This window comes from Aotus nancymaae, unplaced genomic scaffold, assembly GCF_030222135.1.
Source record: "Aotus nancymaae isolate 86718 unplaced genomic scaffold, 86718_ANA_hifiasm-v0.15.2.pri h1tg000016l, whole genome shotgun sequence".
Lineage (NCBI taxonomy): Eukaryota > Metazoa > Chordata > Mammalia > Primates > Aotidae > Aotus > Aotus nancymaae.
The window spans coordinates 15,614,221-15,633,946 of record NW_026988428.1 but is presented as its reverse complement, the minus strand read 5'-3'; the positions used below and the strand labels follow the sequence as shown (position 1 = coordinate 15,633,946).

At 34.1% G+C, this 19,726-nt stretch overlaps 1 protein-coding gene across 1 annotated transcript in view; it reads right to left on the bottom strand.

Annotated features, from left to right (window-relative positions):
• The window catches only part of RASSF9 (Ras association domain family member 9), a 33,025-nt gene extending 18,481 nt beyond the window's left edge, over positions 1–14,544 (bottom strand). Inside the window, exon 1 of the mRNA XM_012442103.2 lies at positions 14,087–14,544. Within this exon, the coding sequence (XP_012297526.2) occupies positions 14,087–14,133 (47 nt within the window). The 5' untranslated portion in view covers positions 14,134–14,544. The remainder of the gene's footprint in view (positions 1–14,086) is intronic.
• Positions 14,545–19,726: the final 5,182 nt, after the last annotated feature.

Genomic DNA, 19,726 nt, shown 5'->3' with positions numbered 1-19,726 from the left:
AATATGCTATACATGAAATAGAAATAGCAATGCTAAATGATAATTTTGACAGTTTTTCTTTAAAGTTACACATATAAAAAGAAAAGTGTAAGCAAAATAAAAGTTAATGAAGCAGGTAAATAGGAGGAACCTCCGGCCCACAACTAACTCTGGTTCATTTTACCCACTGTGTGGCAAATGTCTTTGGAAGCAACATTTGTTTTTGGATTATAGTGCTGCTATCCTAGGGAGAGATAAATACAGAACCCATAAATAATATAGCTCTTTTCTTAGGTTGCTACGGAAATTTGAATCACTGTTTTGATAGATAAAGCATGAAAATTAGTGCTATGAAAATAGTTTCCTCCAAACACAAACCATTAGCAGTTTTTAAAAAACCATTTGAAAATTGGAGTCTTTCAGAAAATTAATAACTCCATGAAAAATTAGGACAGTCAACAATTAATAAAAACAAAAGAAAAAATTATCTTGAAAATTAAAATTTGATATATATGTTTGTGTGTATATGAGTGTGTGTGTGTGTGTGTGTGTGCATGTGTATGTATTTGTATTTATTAGTTCTGTGCTCTACTAATGCCTCTTTAATTTTCTAAGAAGTAATATTATAAATCAGTCATGCAGAATAAGTAAAACCCTAGACATTCCATAACGGCAGGGTAGCTGTAGAACATAATTCCCATAAACAGAGAAAAGGGAAGAGAATGTGTAAATAATGTGTACTGGAAACTACTGGGGTTAAGTAAACGAAGCTCATAGTTCAGATTCCAGAAACTGATTACAATCAAAATGTAAATATTTAACATGTGGTATTTACCAGATGAAATGGTGAGAAAATATCTAATCTTGTTGGAAATTCAAGTATTCACTTCCCAGTGTTACCTGCACCTGGGAGGTTGCTAAAGTGCCCTTATTGATTGGTATTTTGTAAAGAAATATTTTGTAATAAAAAACAGTAAGTACTTATTAAAAGGAAAGTCATCTAGCCGGAATATTTTGTTTATTGATAATTATAGTTATTTCAGTTATTAGCAAGAGATTTTCTTTTGCGAGCCAAATCCATATTGGCTTTGCCTTCTTAGTGGAAGATATTGCCTAATGATAATGATTTTGAACTTGTATCTACCTGCAACCACCTGCTCTTCCCCTGTAAATGTATGCCTACTTAAGCTGGTAAACTTGAGTCACATAAATCATATGCAAGAATTTCAGTTATCCAGTTGGACAGCTGAAAACATGAGGTGGGCTCTGTTGTCCCAGACTTTCATTTTCTGAATATACTCTGAAATGAACTGCAATAAAATGACTTCCAATTGGAAGCTTCATCTAAAAAATCAACTATTTACACTAATCACAAATAAGTTTCTTGAAGAGAAAAACTAAATTATTAACTTGTAGAAATGAGAGTATATCAGGGCCTGACATTCTATTTTGTTAAGGAAAAGGTGAGATATTATACTTGGGGACATTATTGATAAGAGAAAATTTCTAATCATCTATATCAAAAATATTGTGTGTTTATTTTTCTTTCCTAGGTTTTAAACTCTTTAATATGCTTTGAATTTTACTGTCTCCCCCTCTTCTAGGACTTTGCTTCATAATTTACCTCTTCGTAAACTCTTTTTATGTTCTACCTTTTTCTCTGGTTCCTTCTACTATCTTGTCACATTAAAATAACCTTCACTTGACCACATATTCCCCTCACTTATCTTTCCTTCACACACCAAACAGCAATCCATATTCATTCTCTCTAGTACATCCCTTTCCAGAAACTCTTCAACCCACCACAAAATGTCTACTGCCTCCACAGTTCTTCTTAGGGTTATCAGAAATCTCCTAACTGCCACACTCAGTAGCCACTTGTAGAACTGATCTGACATGACCTCTTTGTAACACAATGCATTGTGGCCTCCTCCTCCCATTCCTGCAACTCTCCTCTCCTTGACTGTTATGACGCCATTCTCACATGGGTCTTCCTTTACTTTTCCAGCTGCTTCTTCCCAGTTCCCACATGGATCTTGCTTCTTCCACCTAGTCAATAGATGTTGATGCTATGCAAGATAAGATTAGCACGACCACAAATTCGTTGCAGTTATTTCCATTAAGAGAAGCTCTCTATTTCTTCACCCCTTGAATAAACCTTGGAACTTGCTATGACCAATGAAATGTGACAAAAATCATGTTTGCAAGTTCTGGAGTCCAGGCTTCTCTGGAAGCCTTGTAGCTTCGGCTTACTTCCTTTTGAAACACAGTCCTGAGATTGCTAAAGCCTGATGATGAAAAAGCCTGCGCTGAAATATTATATGGAGAGGAAAGAGGCAAACCATCTAAACCAAGTTGCTCTACCTGAACTGGGCCCTCAGCCAATCAGCTGCTCATGAGAGCCCAGGTGAAGCCGGCAGAAGGGCCAGTCTTGGTGACCCATAGAATTATGGAAAATAATAAATTGTTCTTTCTGTCACTAATTTGGGGAGCGTTTTATTATGCAGTAAGTGATAACTGATACAGTTGGAATCTCCTAGGTTTTTGACTATGACTCATTTCTTGTCTTACTATACACATTCTTATGGGTGACTGCAATAATAGTTGCAGTCTGTAAACCAATTGTATTTTGATGGTTCTCAACTCTAACTATTATGACCTTAGCTCTAGACCTATGTTCCCAACTTCTTTTTTTTTTTTTTGCGTGTTGATATTTTCATTTTCATAACTTACAAGCACCTCAAATTTGACCCAAGAAAACTAATTCATCATGCTCTTCTCTCAAATAGCAAACTATTCCATTACCTGAGTTCCCACACTACTGAATGCAGTTATTAACAGTATTTCCCAACTGTCTACCCGGTTTCAAAACTGAGTTTTCCTAAACTCTTTCCTTTGCCTCTCTCCTCTTACTTTAACAACCAATCACTGTTTGCTTTATCTTTTCTCTTAAATATCCCAAATATCTGCCCTCATGTTCATCACCACTGCCACAGTTCGCACAACTCTGTTTTACTGTATATTACTGTAGTAAGCTATTGCATGTTACATTATTATAAAATCTTTCCCCTTCACATTTGTGCCCTATAATCTTGCCAGACTGCCATTTTTAAACTGCAAATTTGGTTTTTGTTTTTTTTTTTACTTTTTTTGATTGAAACCTTTAAATTATTTCTAAGTCCTGCATTTTAAACTGGTCGCTGTCTCTCTCTCTCTCTCTCTCTTTTTTTCTTTTTTTTTTGAGACAGAGTCTTGCTTTGTCACCAAGCTGGAGTACAGGGGCATGATCTCGGCTCATTGCAACCTTTACCTCTTAGGTTCAAGTGAGTCTCCTGACTCAGCCTCCCTAGTAGGTGGGATTTACAGATGTGTGCCACCACACCTGATTAACTTTTGTATTTTTTAGTAGCAACAGGGTTTCACCATCTTTGACACTTCTACAAAATCTAATGTACACTTGGTAGCAGCACTTTGTACTTTAGATAATGCTTGCTTTTTTACTAGTTGCACAATCAAGTCCAGGAATAACTCTCACTTTTGAAGTCTAAATGTCTAATATAGCAGGAACTAAACTTGGGAGTGGGGTGGAGATGAGAAGGGGGAATTGTAGGGAGATATACAAAGGAAATTTCTCAGTTATCAAGATCAGGTGTCTGAAAAGGAAGGGCCTCGTGGCTATAACTGTTCCTCCATGTTTCTCAAAAGTTTTAATAAAACACAGCCACATCAATTTCATTATGCATTGTGTATAGCTGTTTGCATACTATAAGGACAGAGTAGTTGAGACAGAGACATTATGTCTGGGAAACTCTAAAATATTTATTATGTTTTTTACACAAAAAATTTGAAAACTGTCCTAATTTGCCTGCACTAAAAATCTACACTGTATTTATTTAAACAATAAAACATTTATTGAACTTCAGTGTCTATACAAGTCTTGTCTGTACCATTCTCTAGGAGATAAAAAGGTAGAAAAAAATGTGATCACACACACACACACACACACACACACCCTTACAATCTAGTGGAAATAATGGCTATGTTTGAAACCAATTTCAACCAAAGGTAATGATTAAGGGATCATTAAAAGGGTGACTGCCTCATGTGGCTTGACTGTGATTAATATAAGATTAGTCAACCTGACAGCCCTGACTGGGAAACCAGTTTGTGTTTTGCCTTGAAAGCTCATTCCAGGTGCATTGTGCTATTCTGTATTAATCAGCCCCATATGTATGTCAGGAGGGATGAGAGTAGGTTGGATGAAAGGCTGCTTTCACAGTCCCATCTCAGGTGCAGTATGTCCAAACACCAGGTGTTTACAGGTGGAATATTTAGAAACATTCAAATCACACCTTAATTTTCTTCACTCTTCACTCTGAAGTTCTTCCCTCCCAGAACCTATCTCTGCCATATTTTCTGCTCTTTATGATGACACACATGTGTCCCCAGTTACTCAGAACCATAATCTGGTTACCAATGGTTCTTTGTTTCCATCCTGATCCTGGCCCCATGCACTGACTTTTGAATTCCTATAAATTCTTTCCATGGTGACTCTTAAATCTTTCTTCTCTTTTTATGTAAGAAATTTCTTTAACTCTCCCACATGTGGCCCACTGGTGTTCTTTCTCCATTCCTTCCAATATTTTTAAATATATTTCTTCAAGTTTAATATTTATGTGGCATAATGACCATACCATTTTCTTGCTTATAGCCCTTCAGTGGTTCCCACCACAATATAAAGAAAAATTAAACCAAATTTAAGAAGCAAAATAATCTGGCCATTCACAAACTCACTGATACTATTATGCCAAATATTTTGGATTTCCTCTTGTTTCTCCTTTACCTACAATGTTCTTTTCCCCATCTTTTTATATTGTAATCTTCCCTCTCATTTAGATTCCAGTATAGATGCTGTTTTGTAAAACCCACAGAGGTTGTTTATCCTTGTCACCTAATATACAACCCTATCTGCATCTCAGTCCTGAGCTTCAGACTCCAATATCTTACTGAATACCTCTACTTTGTATATTTAACTGGCATATGAAACTTAGCATGGCTGAAGAAGAATCAATTATTTTCCACATATTCTTCCCCACATCTTCAGAATCCCCAAGTGTCTTCAGAATCATCCCTGTTAAAATCCTCAGAATCATCCTTCATTTGTCAGTTTCCCTCACTCTGTACAAATTTAAGTTCTCCTTCCAACGTGTATCCATTTTGTCACCTACAATCCTTCTCCACTATCATTACAGTAGTCATCATCTTTTGCTTAGACCACTGTAATATCACCACAACTTCCCTGATTTCACTCTTCATTCTTCTGTAATTACCTCTCTACATGGTAGCCAAGTTGACCTTTTGAAAAATGTAAATAAGATTATATAATTCCCCTGGTTAAAACCCTTCAATGGATTTCCCTTGAATTTAAAGTCCAATCAACTTCGCTACGATCCACAAATATCTAAATAATCACACTCCATCTAGGTCTTCAACTACATCCCATACTAACTGGTCATCCTTCATTTTTTTCAAAACTCCAAAACACATTCTGTCTCAGTGACTTTATACTTTCTGTTCAACCTGGCTAAAACAGTCTTCTACCAGAGCCTGACATGCCTGGTTTCTTTGGTTCATCACATTCTTAACTAACAAGACTTCTCTTCCCAGACCAGTCTCCATTCTCCACTACATGACTCTAGTTTTTCCCTATAAAAGTTAACTGCTATCTCAAATGTCTTATTCATGTAATGTTTTTGCATTGTCTGTCCGTCTACCACTGCATTATACATTAGATCAGAGGAGAAACTTTGGTTATCTTTCTCACTACTTTATCCTTAGCATCTAGAAAAATATATGGCACATACTACAAGGTAAATAAATATTTATTGTTCAACATATGGATTTTATTATAACACCTTAAAATGCTTGCTTTGTATTTTATTGTTTCCATATGGCTTGTGTGTCTTGGTAATCAGCGAGTTCCTTAAAAATGTGATCCTTACCTGACCTATCATTAACATTTCACAATATACCTCAAAGTGTGGAGTTCATTTAATATTTATGAAGTTTTAAGAAAATAATCACATAACTGTCATCTTTAGTTATAATATAAATATATATGTGTGTATATGTGTGTGTATTTAAGTAGACACAAGTTTGACAGATTTGTGATCTACTTAAAATACCATGTATATTTTTTTCCTGAGCAGATAAAACAAATATTCTAGTATCTAATAGCACAACAGGGTGGCTGTAGGCAATAATAATTTAATTGTACATTTTCAAATACTAAAAGAGTGTAATTAGATTGTTTGTAACACAAGGATAAATATTTGAGGCAGTAGATACCTCATTTACCCTGATGTGATTATTATGCATTGCGTGCTTGTATCAAAATATCTCATGTATCCCATAAATATATACATACACTTATTATGTGCCCAAAAATGAAAAATAAAAAAATAAAGCAATGCTATAGTATAAGAATATTCTGTAAAACATTACATTCCACAGTCAACTATTTTACTTAATCTTCTAAATTGTGATTACAGCAAGTTCTCCTAATTAAAAGTAGAACCACTAAAAATACTTAACATTTTAAAAACAGTTACCTAGTCTAAATCTCAAGGCTATTAATTATAGTTGTAGGAAGAAATTCCTTGACTTTCACTGCTGGAAGAACAGGCAGTCAAGGAATGAAGTGAATGCTTTGTGATCTACCTCTGTGATGCGTAAAGATGAAACCTCGAAATTCTATAGCCTTTTAAGTGCTTTTACTAATCATGTACAACTCTTCTCCATATGAGAAGGTAGTTATTACATGTCTACCCCTTAAAAAGATCCATGGTTTCTCAATAGCATCTCTCCTATCTTCCAGGCAAACACAAGGTCTTATGTGCAGAGCTGGTATCGGTATCCTTTCAGGCTTTACTGCTGAAGACTGTGTTTTCCCAAAACAAATCCTCTTCTGCTGAATGCTAAATTACCACAGTTAATCATAATTTCAGGGATTCCAGTGAAATTGAAAAAGATCAGAGTAAATAAGGAGCATTAAGAGAAACTAAAAGTATATGAGGTGGCTACAAAATCTCCCAACCACGGGTTGAGAACAATAAACGTGCACTATAGGGCACATCAGTAGGCCTCTGACACAAAGCATCTGCCAATCATAATTAGTGAGCCTGAAAATTTGCTGAAGTTGGACCACTATCTGGACCAATGGAAGTAAAATTTAAAAGACTCACAAAATGGTAGTTACTTAATTTCAAGATCTAATAAACTGGCCAATTTCTTACCATTATTAGAATAAATAGTAGCCAACTACCATTGACTTTAAGTCTGACAATGTTACATGTTGTAAAATACTGTTTTCTATCAACTCAACTACGATTATGGATTCTTGCCAAACTGACCATATTACTGCCCGATTCTTGGATTCTTCTCTTTTGATTATCGTATGTGAGTCAGTCTTAGCCCTGTGTGATTCAGCCCCCTCCTACATATTTTTTGTAAATCTTATTGCATTCCCTTCTCTTGTTCAAGCCTGTCACCTGTGGGAGTTTAATAAATGCTAGCTAATTATGATGATGCTCATTTTATTTTCCTTTACCTCCATTTACTCCTCTCATATATTTCTACATAGAGTTAATCAACATTTATTGAGTAGCTACTCTATAGAGGAATAGCCTTCATCAACTCCAATAGATTTTACTCTAATTTTCTTAATCATATTACAAAGATTATGATTTTGTCTACCTTGTCAAGGATAGTTTTCCATGGAAGAGTGATTTTTAAAAAGTTCTTGCATGAACTATTTTACTATGGTACTGTTTTCTCAATTAGGAGTTTAATCTCTTAGGAATGGAGTTGTGTCTTTGCATGTCTAGTACAGTCCTAAACACAGTTTACCCCTCCTAAAGAAATAAAATTAAAAGGTAGCTACTCAGAACATTCCTATAACTGTGTTGCTAAAATATCTCAAATGAGGAGGAGATATGCTCGACATTCAACAGTGAGGTCTGTAGAAGACATTCGGTCTCATCCACCAAACTTCACTCATATCCATACCTGGCTGTGTTCTAGTGGGATGAGGGGAGGTAACAGCAACCCTAGAGAAGAACAAATTACCATGATTCTTGATTTATTTTTCTACCAAAAGTCTGGTAAAGTTTCATATCATCTATTTATTAGATATGGCCCTTTACCACTTGAAAGCCAGGAGCTGAGCCTAGGATCAGGGAAGATGAGAGGTCAACCTTGAATTTATGGATTCATTCTTTAAGTTACCCATGCATCCATTTAACATAAATGTACTGATCTACTACTGATCAGCTGTATTTTGAGAGTATATGTTGAATTTCTTTATTCAATCAACAAATATTTTTTGAGTACTTACTCTCTGATTATCTAGGAAGGAACAAGACAAGTAAGGTCCCTGCTCTAACTGGACCTATACTCAATGAGATTTTTTGTTTTTTTAACAGAATGCTTAAGCCACTTTATTTATAAAAGTAGAGTGGATTCCAGTCTGAAGATATAAACCTCTGAGTATAATTTTTCTTGTTCGTTAGCATATTTAATTTATATTGATCATTCTTATACTTGAAATATATTGTTTATTACTTCCAGTGCTAAATATCTTCCCAAGGCTCTATTCCATGTGCATAAATACTTGGTACTTGTATAATTATTTATATTAGTAATTGCTTTCAATTTTATCCAACGAATACATAACCTTTCTCTAGAAGGTGTAGTGCTACAACAGACTCCACAAGAATGGAATCACAATCTATTTAAAAACAGTAAAGAATTAGCACCTAAGCAATTTTGTGTTTTGCCAATGTTGTGTTTGGATGTCAAGAAATTCATTAAGCAACCATACATTAAAATCATTAGAATGCAGAAGTAAGCTGAACTTTTTCCTCTGACATACACATGGTAAAGTTATCATGAGGTTTTATTTTAGAAAGCTGATACATAAAAGGAAAAGAGATTCTTTGTCAAGTACTAGCATCCATATACACCTGCAAGAAGTAAACATATACCCCTATTTCAACTCTATTTCATTTTCAGAACTAATATCAAAAGAATAGAGCCACACATTTGTGAATTATTTAGAGTTATCATCAGATCTCCTGGAACTACATGCCAGTAAAATAACAATAAAACTTTCTGAGTTATACAGTCAATAAACACATTATGTTAATTAAATTGTCAGCCAGCTTCAAACTTTTTGAAACTTTTCTCCAAAAAATTGATTTAAGTACTTCTCACCTTTACATGTGTCAGGCATTGATACTATATATAATACAACATTTTATGTAGTACCAAGCTGGCTTAGGTTTTCTTGAGAAACAATTCAGTTTAACCTAGAGCTCAATTTCACCCCTGCCACAGCTCTCAGGATCGTTTTGCTAGGGATAAAGCATTCCAGTCATTGTTCCTAAAGAGCTATCTGTTGCCAACTAATAACTACCTAAGTTACCAGGTATAATCAGGGGAAATCTCTTTCAGGAACTCCTGAGAACTATGATGAATTACATACTCAAATATCTGCACTTCTCCATACAATTTTGGGAACATTTTAAATCTTGATTGGAAGGGCACACAAAATAGTACATAATAATTTCCCCTTCTGCAGAATTCACAAATTATCATACTTCTAATTACAGAGAGAAGACAGCCTTCTTGTCAGCAACTTTTACCCTAACCATAAAACTTAATTCTTTCTTCTGGTGAAGCAATTATTGCATGATTTACTTCTAGTGACAATATAATGTACTTGGCTTTAAGAACTGTTGGCTAAATATGTTCTAATTGATTCAAAAGCAACCTGTAATGCAAATTTTATGTATCAGTTATAAAACAATAGAGATATAATATTTTATGCTAATAAATTCAGGGAAGGTAAATTTTTTGGAGTTTTTTAATTTTAGGTTAATATTACAAGAATGTCTGCTAATATTACAAGTATGTCTAGCCTGTGGTGGATGGTTCTATATCAGTACGTTTTGTGAAAGCCGAAGGAAATCCTTGAGATGACTTAAGGGAAAACCAAGAGAAGACTAAATTGTACTTCAAAATAATTGTAAATGCCCCTTAAACTGGATTCAATGTTTTTGTAGTCATTATTTTTTATCTTACAAATCATCTATGCAAACTTTTCTAATTTTCTATTTTGAGAAATATATTGGACACTTTCATTATGGCAATGTTATGCTTATGAAAGTACCAACCAATTCTCTGTCTCCAAATTTTATTAATTAAAACACTAAGAAATCATACCTTACAACCAAGTGTTCCAAAAAAAGCTTTATAACAACATTCTAGTTATCTGAACTTTTACAAAGCTTTCTGATTGTTATTCAGACACATTAATGTTTAAAACAATCCTTACCTTGAAGATATAATCTAATATAAAGACAATCACATTCACAAATAGAATCTATGTGAATGATAAATAGGTTAATAATCTAAATCCAATTGTTGAATGTCCACATGAATCTCAAATGGATTGGTGGTTCATTATTTACTTCTTAAGCTTTTATGTGAGGAACAATGGGTGCCTAGCGACTTTTAGAAAACACTTTCAGAAACTTGAATAGTTTGTTAAAAAAATATCTAGACTCACAAACATTTTTATTTTTCATGTTGAACAAAAAACCTGATGAAGAAGATATGCATCAATCTTTGGAATTCAGTCATAGAACATTCTGTTTTTCTGGAATCAAAGTAGATAATTCATCTCCTAAAACCAATAGTTTCTCTGAAAACTGAAGTCTTCCAATTAAACATTAGTACAATTAGAATATTTTAAAAGATTGACTCTGACTGTTAACATCAAGAAGTTTAGGCTGGCTCCATGTCTTTATATGAAAGTTTGAAATAAAAACCCTGATTATATTTGGGCAAATAAACTTTTAGTCTTTTTATTTAGCCATCTATTATTCTCAAATTTCTTGAATACTATATCCAAAATTGTTGAACTAAATAATCTTTAAATTGAGAAAAAAAAGTATCTAGTAAGATAAAATTAACTTGGTTTCAAAATCCATATAATTATGTGTCTATCTATATAAGTTTTGAATTATATTAAATATCAACCAACCCTTTAAAAAGTATTTACTATTATATAGTACCAGCTGGTGTCACATGATGAATAGAGAATAAAATAATTAGCATGTTCTAGTCTGAGTACAAATTATAGTTCAGTTTACAAAATTGAATAAACAACTGTATTGCAGGTCTACTACATGTCAGGCACTGTCCTGGACATGAAAACATAATGGTGTCTAGATAGATAGAGCCCCACCTTCTCTAAGCTTTATGGTTTGTATTTTGTAAAACTTTTTATTGCCTCATTCTCTGAAGTTTTATTTGCATCCTGTTTGTCTCTAAAACTCTCAATTCTCCATTTATTATAATAAGATTTATAGTACTATCTCATGAGGTTCAATTTTGGGTGATTAAATATCACTCCCAAGTGAACAAAAATGAAAAGAGAGGCAGAGAATAGCATGCATAAAAATTCTTCTACCAGACTTTCTCATAATTTTATGACCTTAAATTCCCAATGTTCCTTCTTAAAAGTTCATATTTTTCCTGCTTATAAAGATACAATTATGCTCAGGTAGGTTTTTGTTATCATTGCTAGTTATATATCACAATGCATATGAATATATTTATTATTCAAATTCTTACTTTACATTGTACAAGAAATGTTATATGTCCATATTTGAAGGATATAGTGACTCTTATCAGATAACTGTCTTTTCATAAATCACATTTTCTATAAAAGGATAAATCACTCACGATTTAAGAAAATATATTTTGTTTCTGTACTTTGAAGTGTGATTTTTCAAATCATTAGGGAAATTGGTAAACAACTGAGTAAACTTAATCTTGCAACTAATTTTCACCTGTGGTCTCACCTCTGCTAAGATGAAAATAAAAACAGAACAAAAGACCCTCATATACAGCATTACTAAATACCAAAACAAATATTAATTCTGTTTCAATACACCCTGTGATTTATTCACTGCTTATTTTGAAATACCCATATTTTTGTGTCCTAGACCACTGCTGTGGTTTAAATCTTAAGGATTAAACCAATCTGTAAAGGGAAATACTTTCATTAGAGAAGCTTACTTATCCTTACTATTGCCAGCCTTTCCAAAACACTTGCATTTATAACAAAGCATCATTTTCAGAGACATTCCATTTTCTAAGAAACTTGAAACAGTATTAAACTCCCTATTTGTTATCTTTATTTTCACCTTTTCATGATTTCGCATAGAAAATTTTATATTAAAAAATGTTTGTATACTCACCTTCTTGAAAGAAAGCTAGTTTCATAGGTAGAGTAGAGAGTAGAATGGTGGAACTGACGTAATGAAAGTGAAGAATGCACTTCCCTGAGGGAAACTCAGGGGCACATGTAAAGTTTTACTGCACTGTATTTGGCATACTAATGACAGGAATCTCAAACTGCTAAAGCAAAACAAACCAAAACAAAAAACCTCAAACCAACAAACAAAAAGCCCTGACTACAGGAACAGTATGCCAGAAACACAACTTGATTTATGAAACCGTAAAGTTTTCCAAAGTATTTTAATATATTTTGATGACATTTAAACAAATGCCAAAATAATACTACAAAAATACCATTACAAAAATGTCATTTAAAAACCAGGATATTTTTATTCTGGGAGTGAGGGGAGGCTTTTCTGGAATATTCTGGAATATTTTAAAATACATTGCCACCATTAAAACACAAATTTTAAATACTCAAACCACTTTATTTTAATATACAGATAGTTTCTTTAAATATACAGATAGTTTCTTTATCTGTAGTTATCATGAATGCCATATCATAAATACCAATGATAAATACCACATTTGTGAAATATTGTCAAATTATTAGAAAATAAAACTTACTTGGAAAGTTTTACAGTATTTATTAAGGCCATTTAGTTTCTAAAGGAAATTTTGTCAACTAAATTATAAATACATTTGAAATGAGTTAGAAGGATTTTCAAAGTAGACATGTGTGCACAAAATAAAGTATGGTGATTTACTTTAAAGTTGTATTACTCTATGTTGTCATGTAGACAATTTAAAATAATTATATCATTTCCTACCATGTAATTGTATCCTTTTAAATGTTCACTGAGCAAATTAGGACAAGTACAAACAAGGATGATTGAGAGAAAAGTGGTGGACAAGCCCCTAGGCTAAAGCAAATATATTTTTAAAAAAAATATAGCCCATGTCTAAATTTATTCTCACATTTTTGGCATGAAAACATAACATTTGATGTGTAAATGAAGTATTTAATAAGACTAAGACAGACATACTATCTTAAGAAAAATATGTGTGTATGTGGGTTTTAAGTAACTTACTCATACTATGGCCATTTCAGGCTTGAAATATCAAATCAAGAAAAAACTAAAATAGTAATAATAAGGATTAGAGAGGATAGCTGCTTGAATCTTTCTTTAGCGCTTGAAACTACCTAAAGTTCTCAAAGATTTTTGAAAGAATCAGTTCACACACAGTTTCTCTCCAGAGTTTTTTCACTTTGGGAACATTCCAGGTTTCAGGAATGCCCCACTCCCAGGGGAACTAAAGCATTGTTTCTGAATTGTATCCGCAGCTTTATTTTCCATCCTAATTAGTGGCTATAAATTCTAGTTTTATCTTCATCAAAGTTTTAACTTTTTCTACAATATTCTAAAGTTCTATTTGAAACCAAATGACACTTTTTATTCTATTACCCTCAAATGCCCACGGCAACAAAAAGAGAAACTGTGCTGCTAACTGTGGAACAAGGACTGGTCAAAAGGGGAGAAGGGAGTCAGAAATAATCACTCTTTATTCTCTGGGATCCTTGAGCATGTCACTTCCATCATCAACACTGGGAGAATATCCTTGCCTTCTAGGTATTCATACTAGCCTAACTCCCTTAAGGGCTTTGCCCCCCAAAGCAGTTTTTACCAGAATCTAACAACCACAAAACACATACTTTCACAGGTAGGGTCCAGACTACACACACACAGACACACACACACACACACACACACACACACACACACACGCTTGACTTTACCTGTTTTTATGCCGAGTCTTTAGCAAGTTTCTTCCAAAGGGAGCCATGGTCTGTCAGGCAAGTGAATAAAGAAATTATCTTAAAGCGATCTGGGAGTTGGGGTGGGGGTGTCTGGATTTCCAGGGTGAAGGGAGGAGGGCTGGAAGCTTTCTCTTCTCCTCGGATGTTCCTGGCTTTCAGCTCATTAGTAGCCTGCTGAGAAAGTTGCTGGAAGTTGTGCAACTGCTGCTTAACTTTGAACTGCGGGATTGTTGTGGCTGCTGCACCTTTGGAGACCTGCCCAGCTTCAGCCTCGAAGAAGGCGTTTGGAAGCAGGAAAAGAAAAAAAAGAGAGAGAGAGAGAGAGAGGAAGGGAGGAGGACTCGGAGGACTCTATTGTGTTCTGTAGTTATTTGCAGACTAGCTAAACTTAAAGAACTGCCAACCCCACAGGCATGGTAATACCAATGGAATGGGAATTTCACTCGCCCTGGAAACCCCCCCGCCCCACGCTTTCCACACCCAACCACAGAAGGTGTACTGAACGCACATAAAAGAATTAAAAGTAAATATCTCCCAACCCCTAGTCAGCTCCAGTCTGTGAAAAGTCATCTGATTATGGCAAGCATGAGGGAGGGCGGAGAACTCTCTTTGCCAACTCATTCGACCCCCAAATCCTGTCAGGGTGTCAGGGCTTTAAAACATATCAGGGAGAGCGAAGCTGAAACTGGATCAAGGTGGATTCATAGACACTTAGGATTGCAAATCCCTGAGTTCATGGTCTCCAGAGCTTCTCCCAGGCTCCTCCTCCACACTCTCAAGTTCATCTTGCAAAAGTAGAAGGACCTGAAGGACCACAGGGCTCCAGGACTCCAGGGCTCCAGGGCTGATGCATCAGTTTGGCCTAGAGACCCCTGGAGTTTAGGGTTTCACTCCCAATGCCTTTATGCTGGCCCCTACCCATCTTTGAAATTCACTGGGACTTTAGAGCCCTGGGACTTTCAGAGGAAAAGCAAACTGCTCCCACCCCTCAATTAGTAAAGAAGACACACTTAGAGGATCTGCTGGAACTCGAAATGTGAAGTGGAAGTGGAAGGGAGGGCGGGCTTCATCTGGTCCCAGGAGAGGTGGAACCCAGGAGCTGGGCACGGGAACGGAGCTAGGAGAGTTCAGGGTGCCCGTGGGCGGCCCAGCGCAGCTCTGACCTGGTACCTGGCACTCACGGGAAAGCGCTGTTCACAGGCAAGGGCCAGGAGATCTTTCTCACGGACGTGTTTTTCTCGGATTTTGCGCCCATTAAGCCACACAGCCAGGCTTCTAATCATGGGCTTCCCAGGCAGACCGATGAGGGAGGGAGGGAAAAGAAAGCCAACAAACTTGTGAGTCCGTTCTGAGCCTTGGCAAAGGATATGAGTGGCTCACACTTCCTTTGGGAGTTTATCCCCTATCCCCAACAACGCAAACAAAAAAATGATCTCAAAGGTTTCCATGATTCTTATACATACTGATATGCAGTGCTCAGGTAAATCATGTTTTCCATTATTTATTATGATAATCTTTCTCTATTCATCTATATTTCATGTTTCTGTATGTACATACACATATACATGTATCATATCTATTATTTTATTATTTATATTTTCTTCATAATTTTATATAATAAATTATACATCATATCCATATATACCCCCAAATTATTATGAAGTAAAAAAATTATAATAGCCAATGCTATAATTTAGTTATCTTTTTATATCCCTGGGAGTTAGGATAATTAAAAAAATACATACCCATCTTAGTTTGATATAGTCAGTGATTCCAGAGAAAATCTTTAAGACACCAAAAGTAGTAATGACATATTTTGTTTATATATATGTATATATGTACACACATATAAATGTATAAACATCCATATAAACATCTTCATTTATATAAACATAAGTGTATATCTATATTTTACGTACTGTGTATGCATGTACTTCACATGCAACATAAATTACATAATCTTGGGTGTGTTTCTGTTTTAGTTCTTGATTTTGTTTTACTAGCACCTCACAAGAAATGATTTAAACTATTATGGAAGTTTACCTAGTTATTCTAAGTTGTTCAAAACATAATCCCTTAAAGTTTTACTGTTTACTTATTAATATAATTGCTGCAATCAATCTGCAAATATTTTCACATTTATAAATATCTGTTTCCTTTATTTTCAGTTCTCCATGCTTATTAACATTATTTATATACATATGTGTATTATGTTTTTCGATAAAAGAATTTTAATAAAAAATGAGGAAACAATACTATGTCTTTACTAGCATAATCTTATGTTGAGTTTCAGGTTATCACAAATGAGTTTCATTTAGGTGTTATTAATCCTCACATAAAATGTCCTATTAATACTTTTCATGGCAAGCTCTTTGATGTGTAAGAATACACATAAAAGGGTTTGTACACATTAAATATATACCATTTTTATTTGACAATTTACCTTAATAAAGCTGACAATAAAAGCACAAAGGGTTAATTCTCTCAAATAGTAGAAGCAGAAAGGAATTAAAGAAACACGAATACAAATGCCTTAATAGAAAAATAAGCAAACAGTCTTAAAAGACAGTAACAAAACCACTGGTTTTTTTTTTAATTTTCAATTTTTTTTTTTTTTTTTTTTTTTTTTGAGTTAGAATCTTCCTATGTTGCCCAGGCTAGAGTGCAGTAGCTATTCTCAGGCACAATCATTGCACACTACAGCCTCAGACTCCTGAACTCAGGCAATCCTTTTGTCTCTCCCATCTAAGTAGCTAATAGTATAGGCATGCTCCACTATGCCCAATTAAAACCATGTTTTAAAAAGTTGACTACCATTAGCAATAATTTGTTGTATGTTTTAGAATAACAAATAACTGAAGGAATACAATTTAAAATGTTTGGAACACAAAGAAATAATGAATGCTTGAATAAATGAAAACCTCATGTACCCTGAGGTGATTATTACTCACTGTATGCTTGCATGAAAATATCTCATGTATTCCATAAATATATACACCATATATGTACTAACGATTGTTTTAAAAGTAACCTTCACTAGTAACTAGACACTGTGTATTTAAATTAAAACAAGATTTTATTTTACATCTACCAAATTGACTCCTTTTTAAAATGATGATGCTCAATAGTATCAGTATAATGAACATAGCATACTACTCTGCATAAATAAAAAAAAAAGTCACACCATTTTTGATAAATGAATTTGGCTATATAGAGCAATAACCTTCAAACTACTCAAACTCTCATTCAAGTTTTTCTCATAAAAACTTTTTGCAACAAAATAATGTTTCAGAAAAAGTCTTATGTTCATTGATATTAATTCTGAGAACTAAATAAAATAATGCATACCAATTACTGACATATAGTGTTAGCCCAAGTACTAACACTATTTTTATTATAGGGTAGAGATGGAAAAATTATCTCAAATTTGAAAATGAAATAAATGAATGACTGCATATTATTTCAAAGATATAATGGAGCATTGTCTAATAGATCCTTTCAAAGATTATACAATTATCTGGAAGAATGCATTTTTGTTTTACTTACTATTTTTTATTAGGCTGAGACTCCATGAGATTGGATGTTAAATTGTTTTTTAAAAAAAGAGTATATTTGGTTATTCAGAAGCAATACGAATTATTTTATCTAGTAGAAAAGATAACACAAAAGTTGTAGTTTTATTGTCTTATAGAACATCAAGCAAGTTTACATCTATTTAATTTTCTCTCAGCATTCTGTCTTTAATTTACTCTCTGTACATAACAGTCTCTCTTACTCCTTTTTTGGACCAGCTTTATAATTCTGCTGGATTAATTCATTAATGAGTTAACCCAGTTTTGGTCAGTTGCTCACTATATATTTGTACAAAATTCATGTTTTGGCTTCCTAAAAATTATACCCTGAATAACTATGAGAATACATTAGTCCTTTTTCTGAACAAATAGGAAGTCTTTATAGAAGAAAGTTGGCTACTTTCTCTATACAATCTCTACTTTTCTTAAAACAAAATGTGTAAAAAGGGTTTTGATGGTAGAAAATAGAATGCCTTTTCACTCATTTATAATATGAAGCTCAGCCAAAATAGAAAAGTCATATTCCCTTACAAATAGATTAACATATGAAAAAATCAACATTGAAGATGATACATTATACTTGATAAAGGAATAAATGTATATTTTCCTCAATTAAATAAAAATTATTTAATCTGTGGTAGACTTGATATCAAAAGCTAAATTATTGTTAAAACTTGCAGTCTGATAGAGACCCAGCCTGTTTCCATTTGAAGTCTTTTTTGTTTGTTTGTTTGTTTTGAGATAGTCTCACTCTGTCACACAAGCTGGAGTACAGTGACACCAATCTCGGCTCACTGTAGCCTCCACCTCAAGGGCTCAGGTGATTGTTCCACCTCAGCCTCCGGAGTAGCTGGAACTACAGGCATGCACCACCACACCTGGATAATTTCTGTATTTTTTGTAGAGATGGAATTTTGCCATGTTGACCAAGCTGGTCTCAAACTCCTGGGTTCAAGGGATCCATCTGCCTCAGCCTCCCAATGTGCTGGCATAATGAACCCCTGCACCTGGACCATATGACGAGGTATTGATTTTTTTTCTGACAACTAAATTTCAAAATTATTTGGGCTGATCTAACACATGCACAGAATGGAGCACAAAGTCTTTGCACAGCCTCCTGACTATTTACATCAATGTCTTGATTTTCTTCTTCCTGCAGTACATTATAAAACTAAAATTTTAAAAATACAACTCTCATTTTCATCTTAAATTCTTGTAAGACTCTTTCAGAATTCAGCACAAACTATGTAGGTTAACATTCAAGGCTTTTTATTGCATGAGCTTTTATGACTTTTAGCTTTCATATATACATCTTCACTAAAATGGTGGCAGATATAGCTGGAGAGTTGAGTATAAGTTTTGGTGCTGCACAGACAAGGATCCACGTCATGGTTCTGTCACTTCCTAGTAGAGACCTTGGGTAAATTATTTAACCTTCTGAGCCTAGTTTTCTGATAAATGGAAGAAATAATAATGCAACCTTAATTTCTTATTAAATATAAGTCTAAGAAAATTTTTTTTTCTAAAAAAACTCTTATAAAGACGTGCTCTATACTTACTGCTAGAAATTTAATTTTTACATTTTAATTTTTAAATTGGCTCACTGATATTATTATAATAGGTATCTTTGGTAAGAGCCAGTTGTCCCCAAGGCCTTCATAAAAAGAACAGCAGAACTGAAATTCTTCTGAATACACACATATTTGATTGTGAACTAATCTGTCACCACTTACATGGTAATCTGTGAGGAAATAACATACTAGATAGGTTATTATAATCAATCAGTTTATCTGATTTATTCAAAATCCCATTCTCAATCAAGGAAATAATAGTAAGACAGAATTTATTTTCTTTGGAAAAGAGAGAAGAACTCAGAAATAATTTGAACTGGTCAAGGGTAGGACCATGATTTGAGTGAGAATCTTTGGACAGCAGGTTGTGGCAAAAGGGCATTGTGTAAAACAAAGCCATTTACAACAACAAAAGAAAGCCCCCAAAAGTTAGTAAAAATAAATTGTTAAACTGAATACCAGATCTACTACAATTA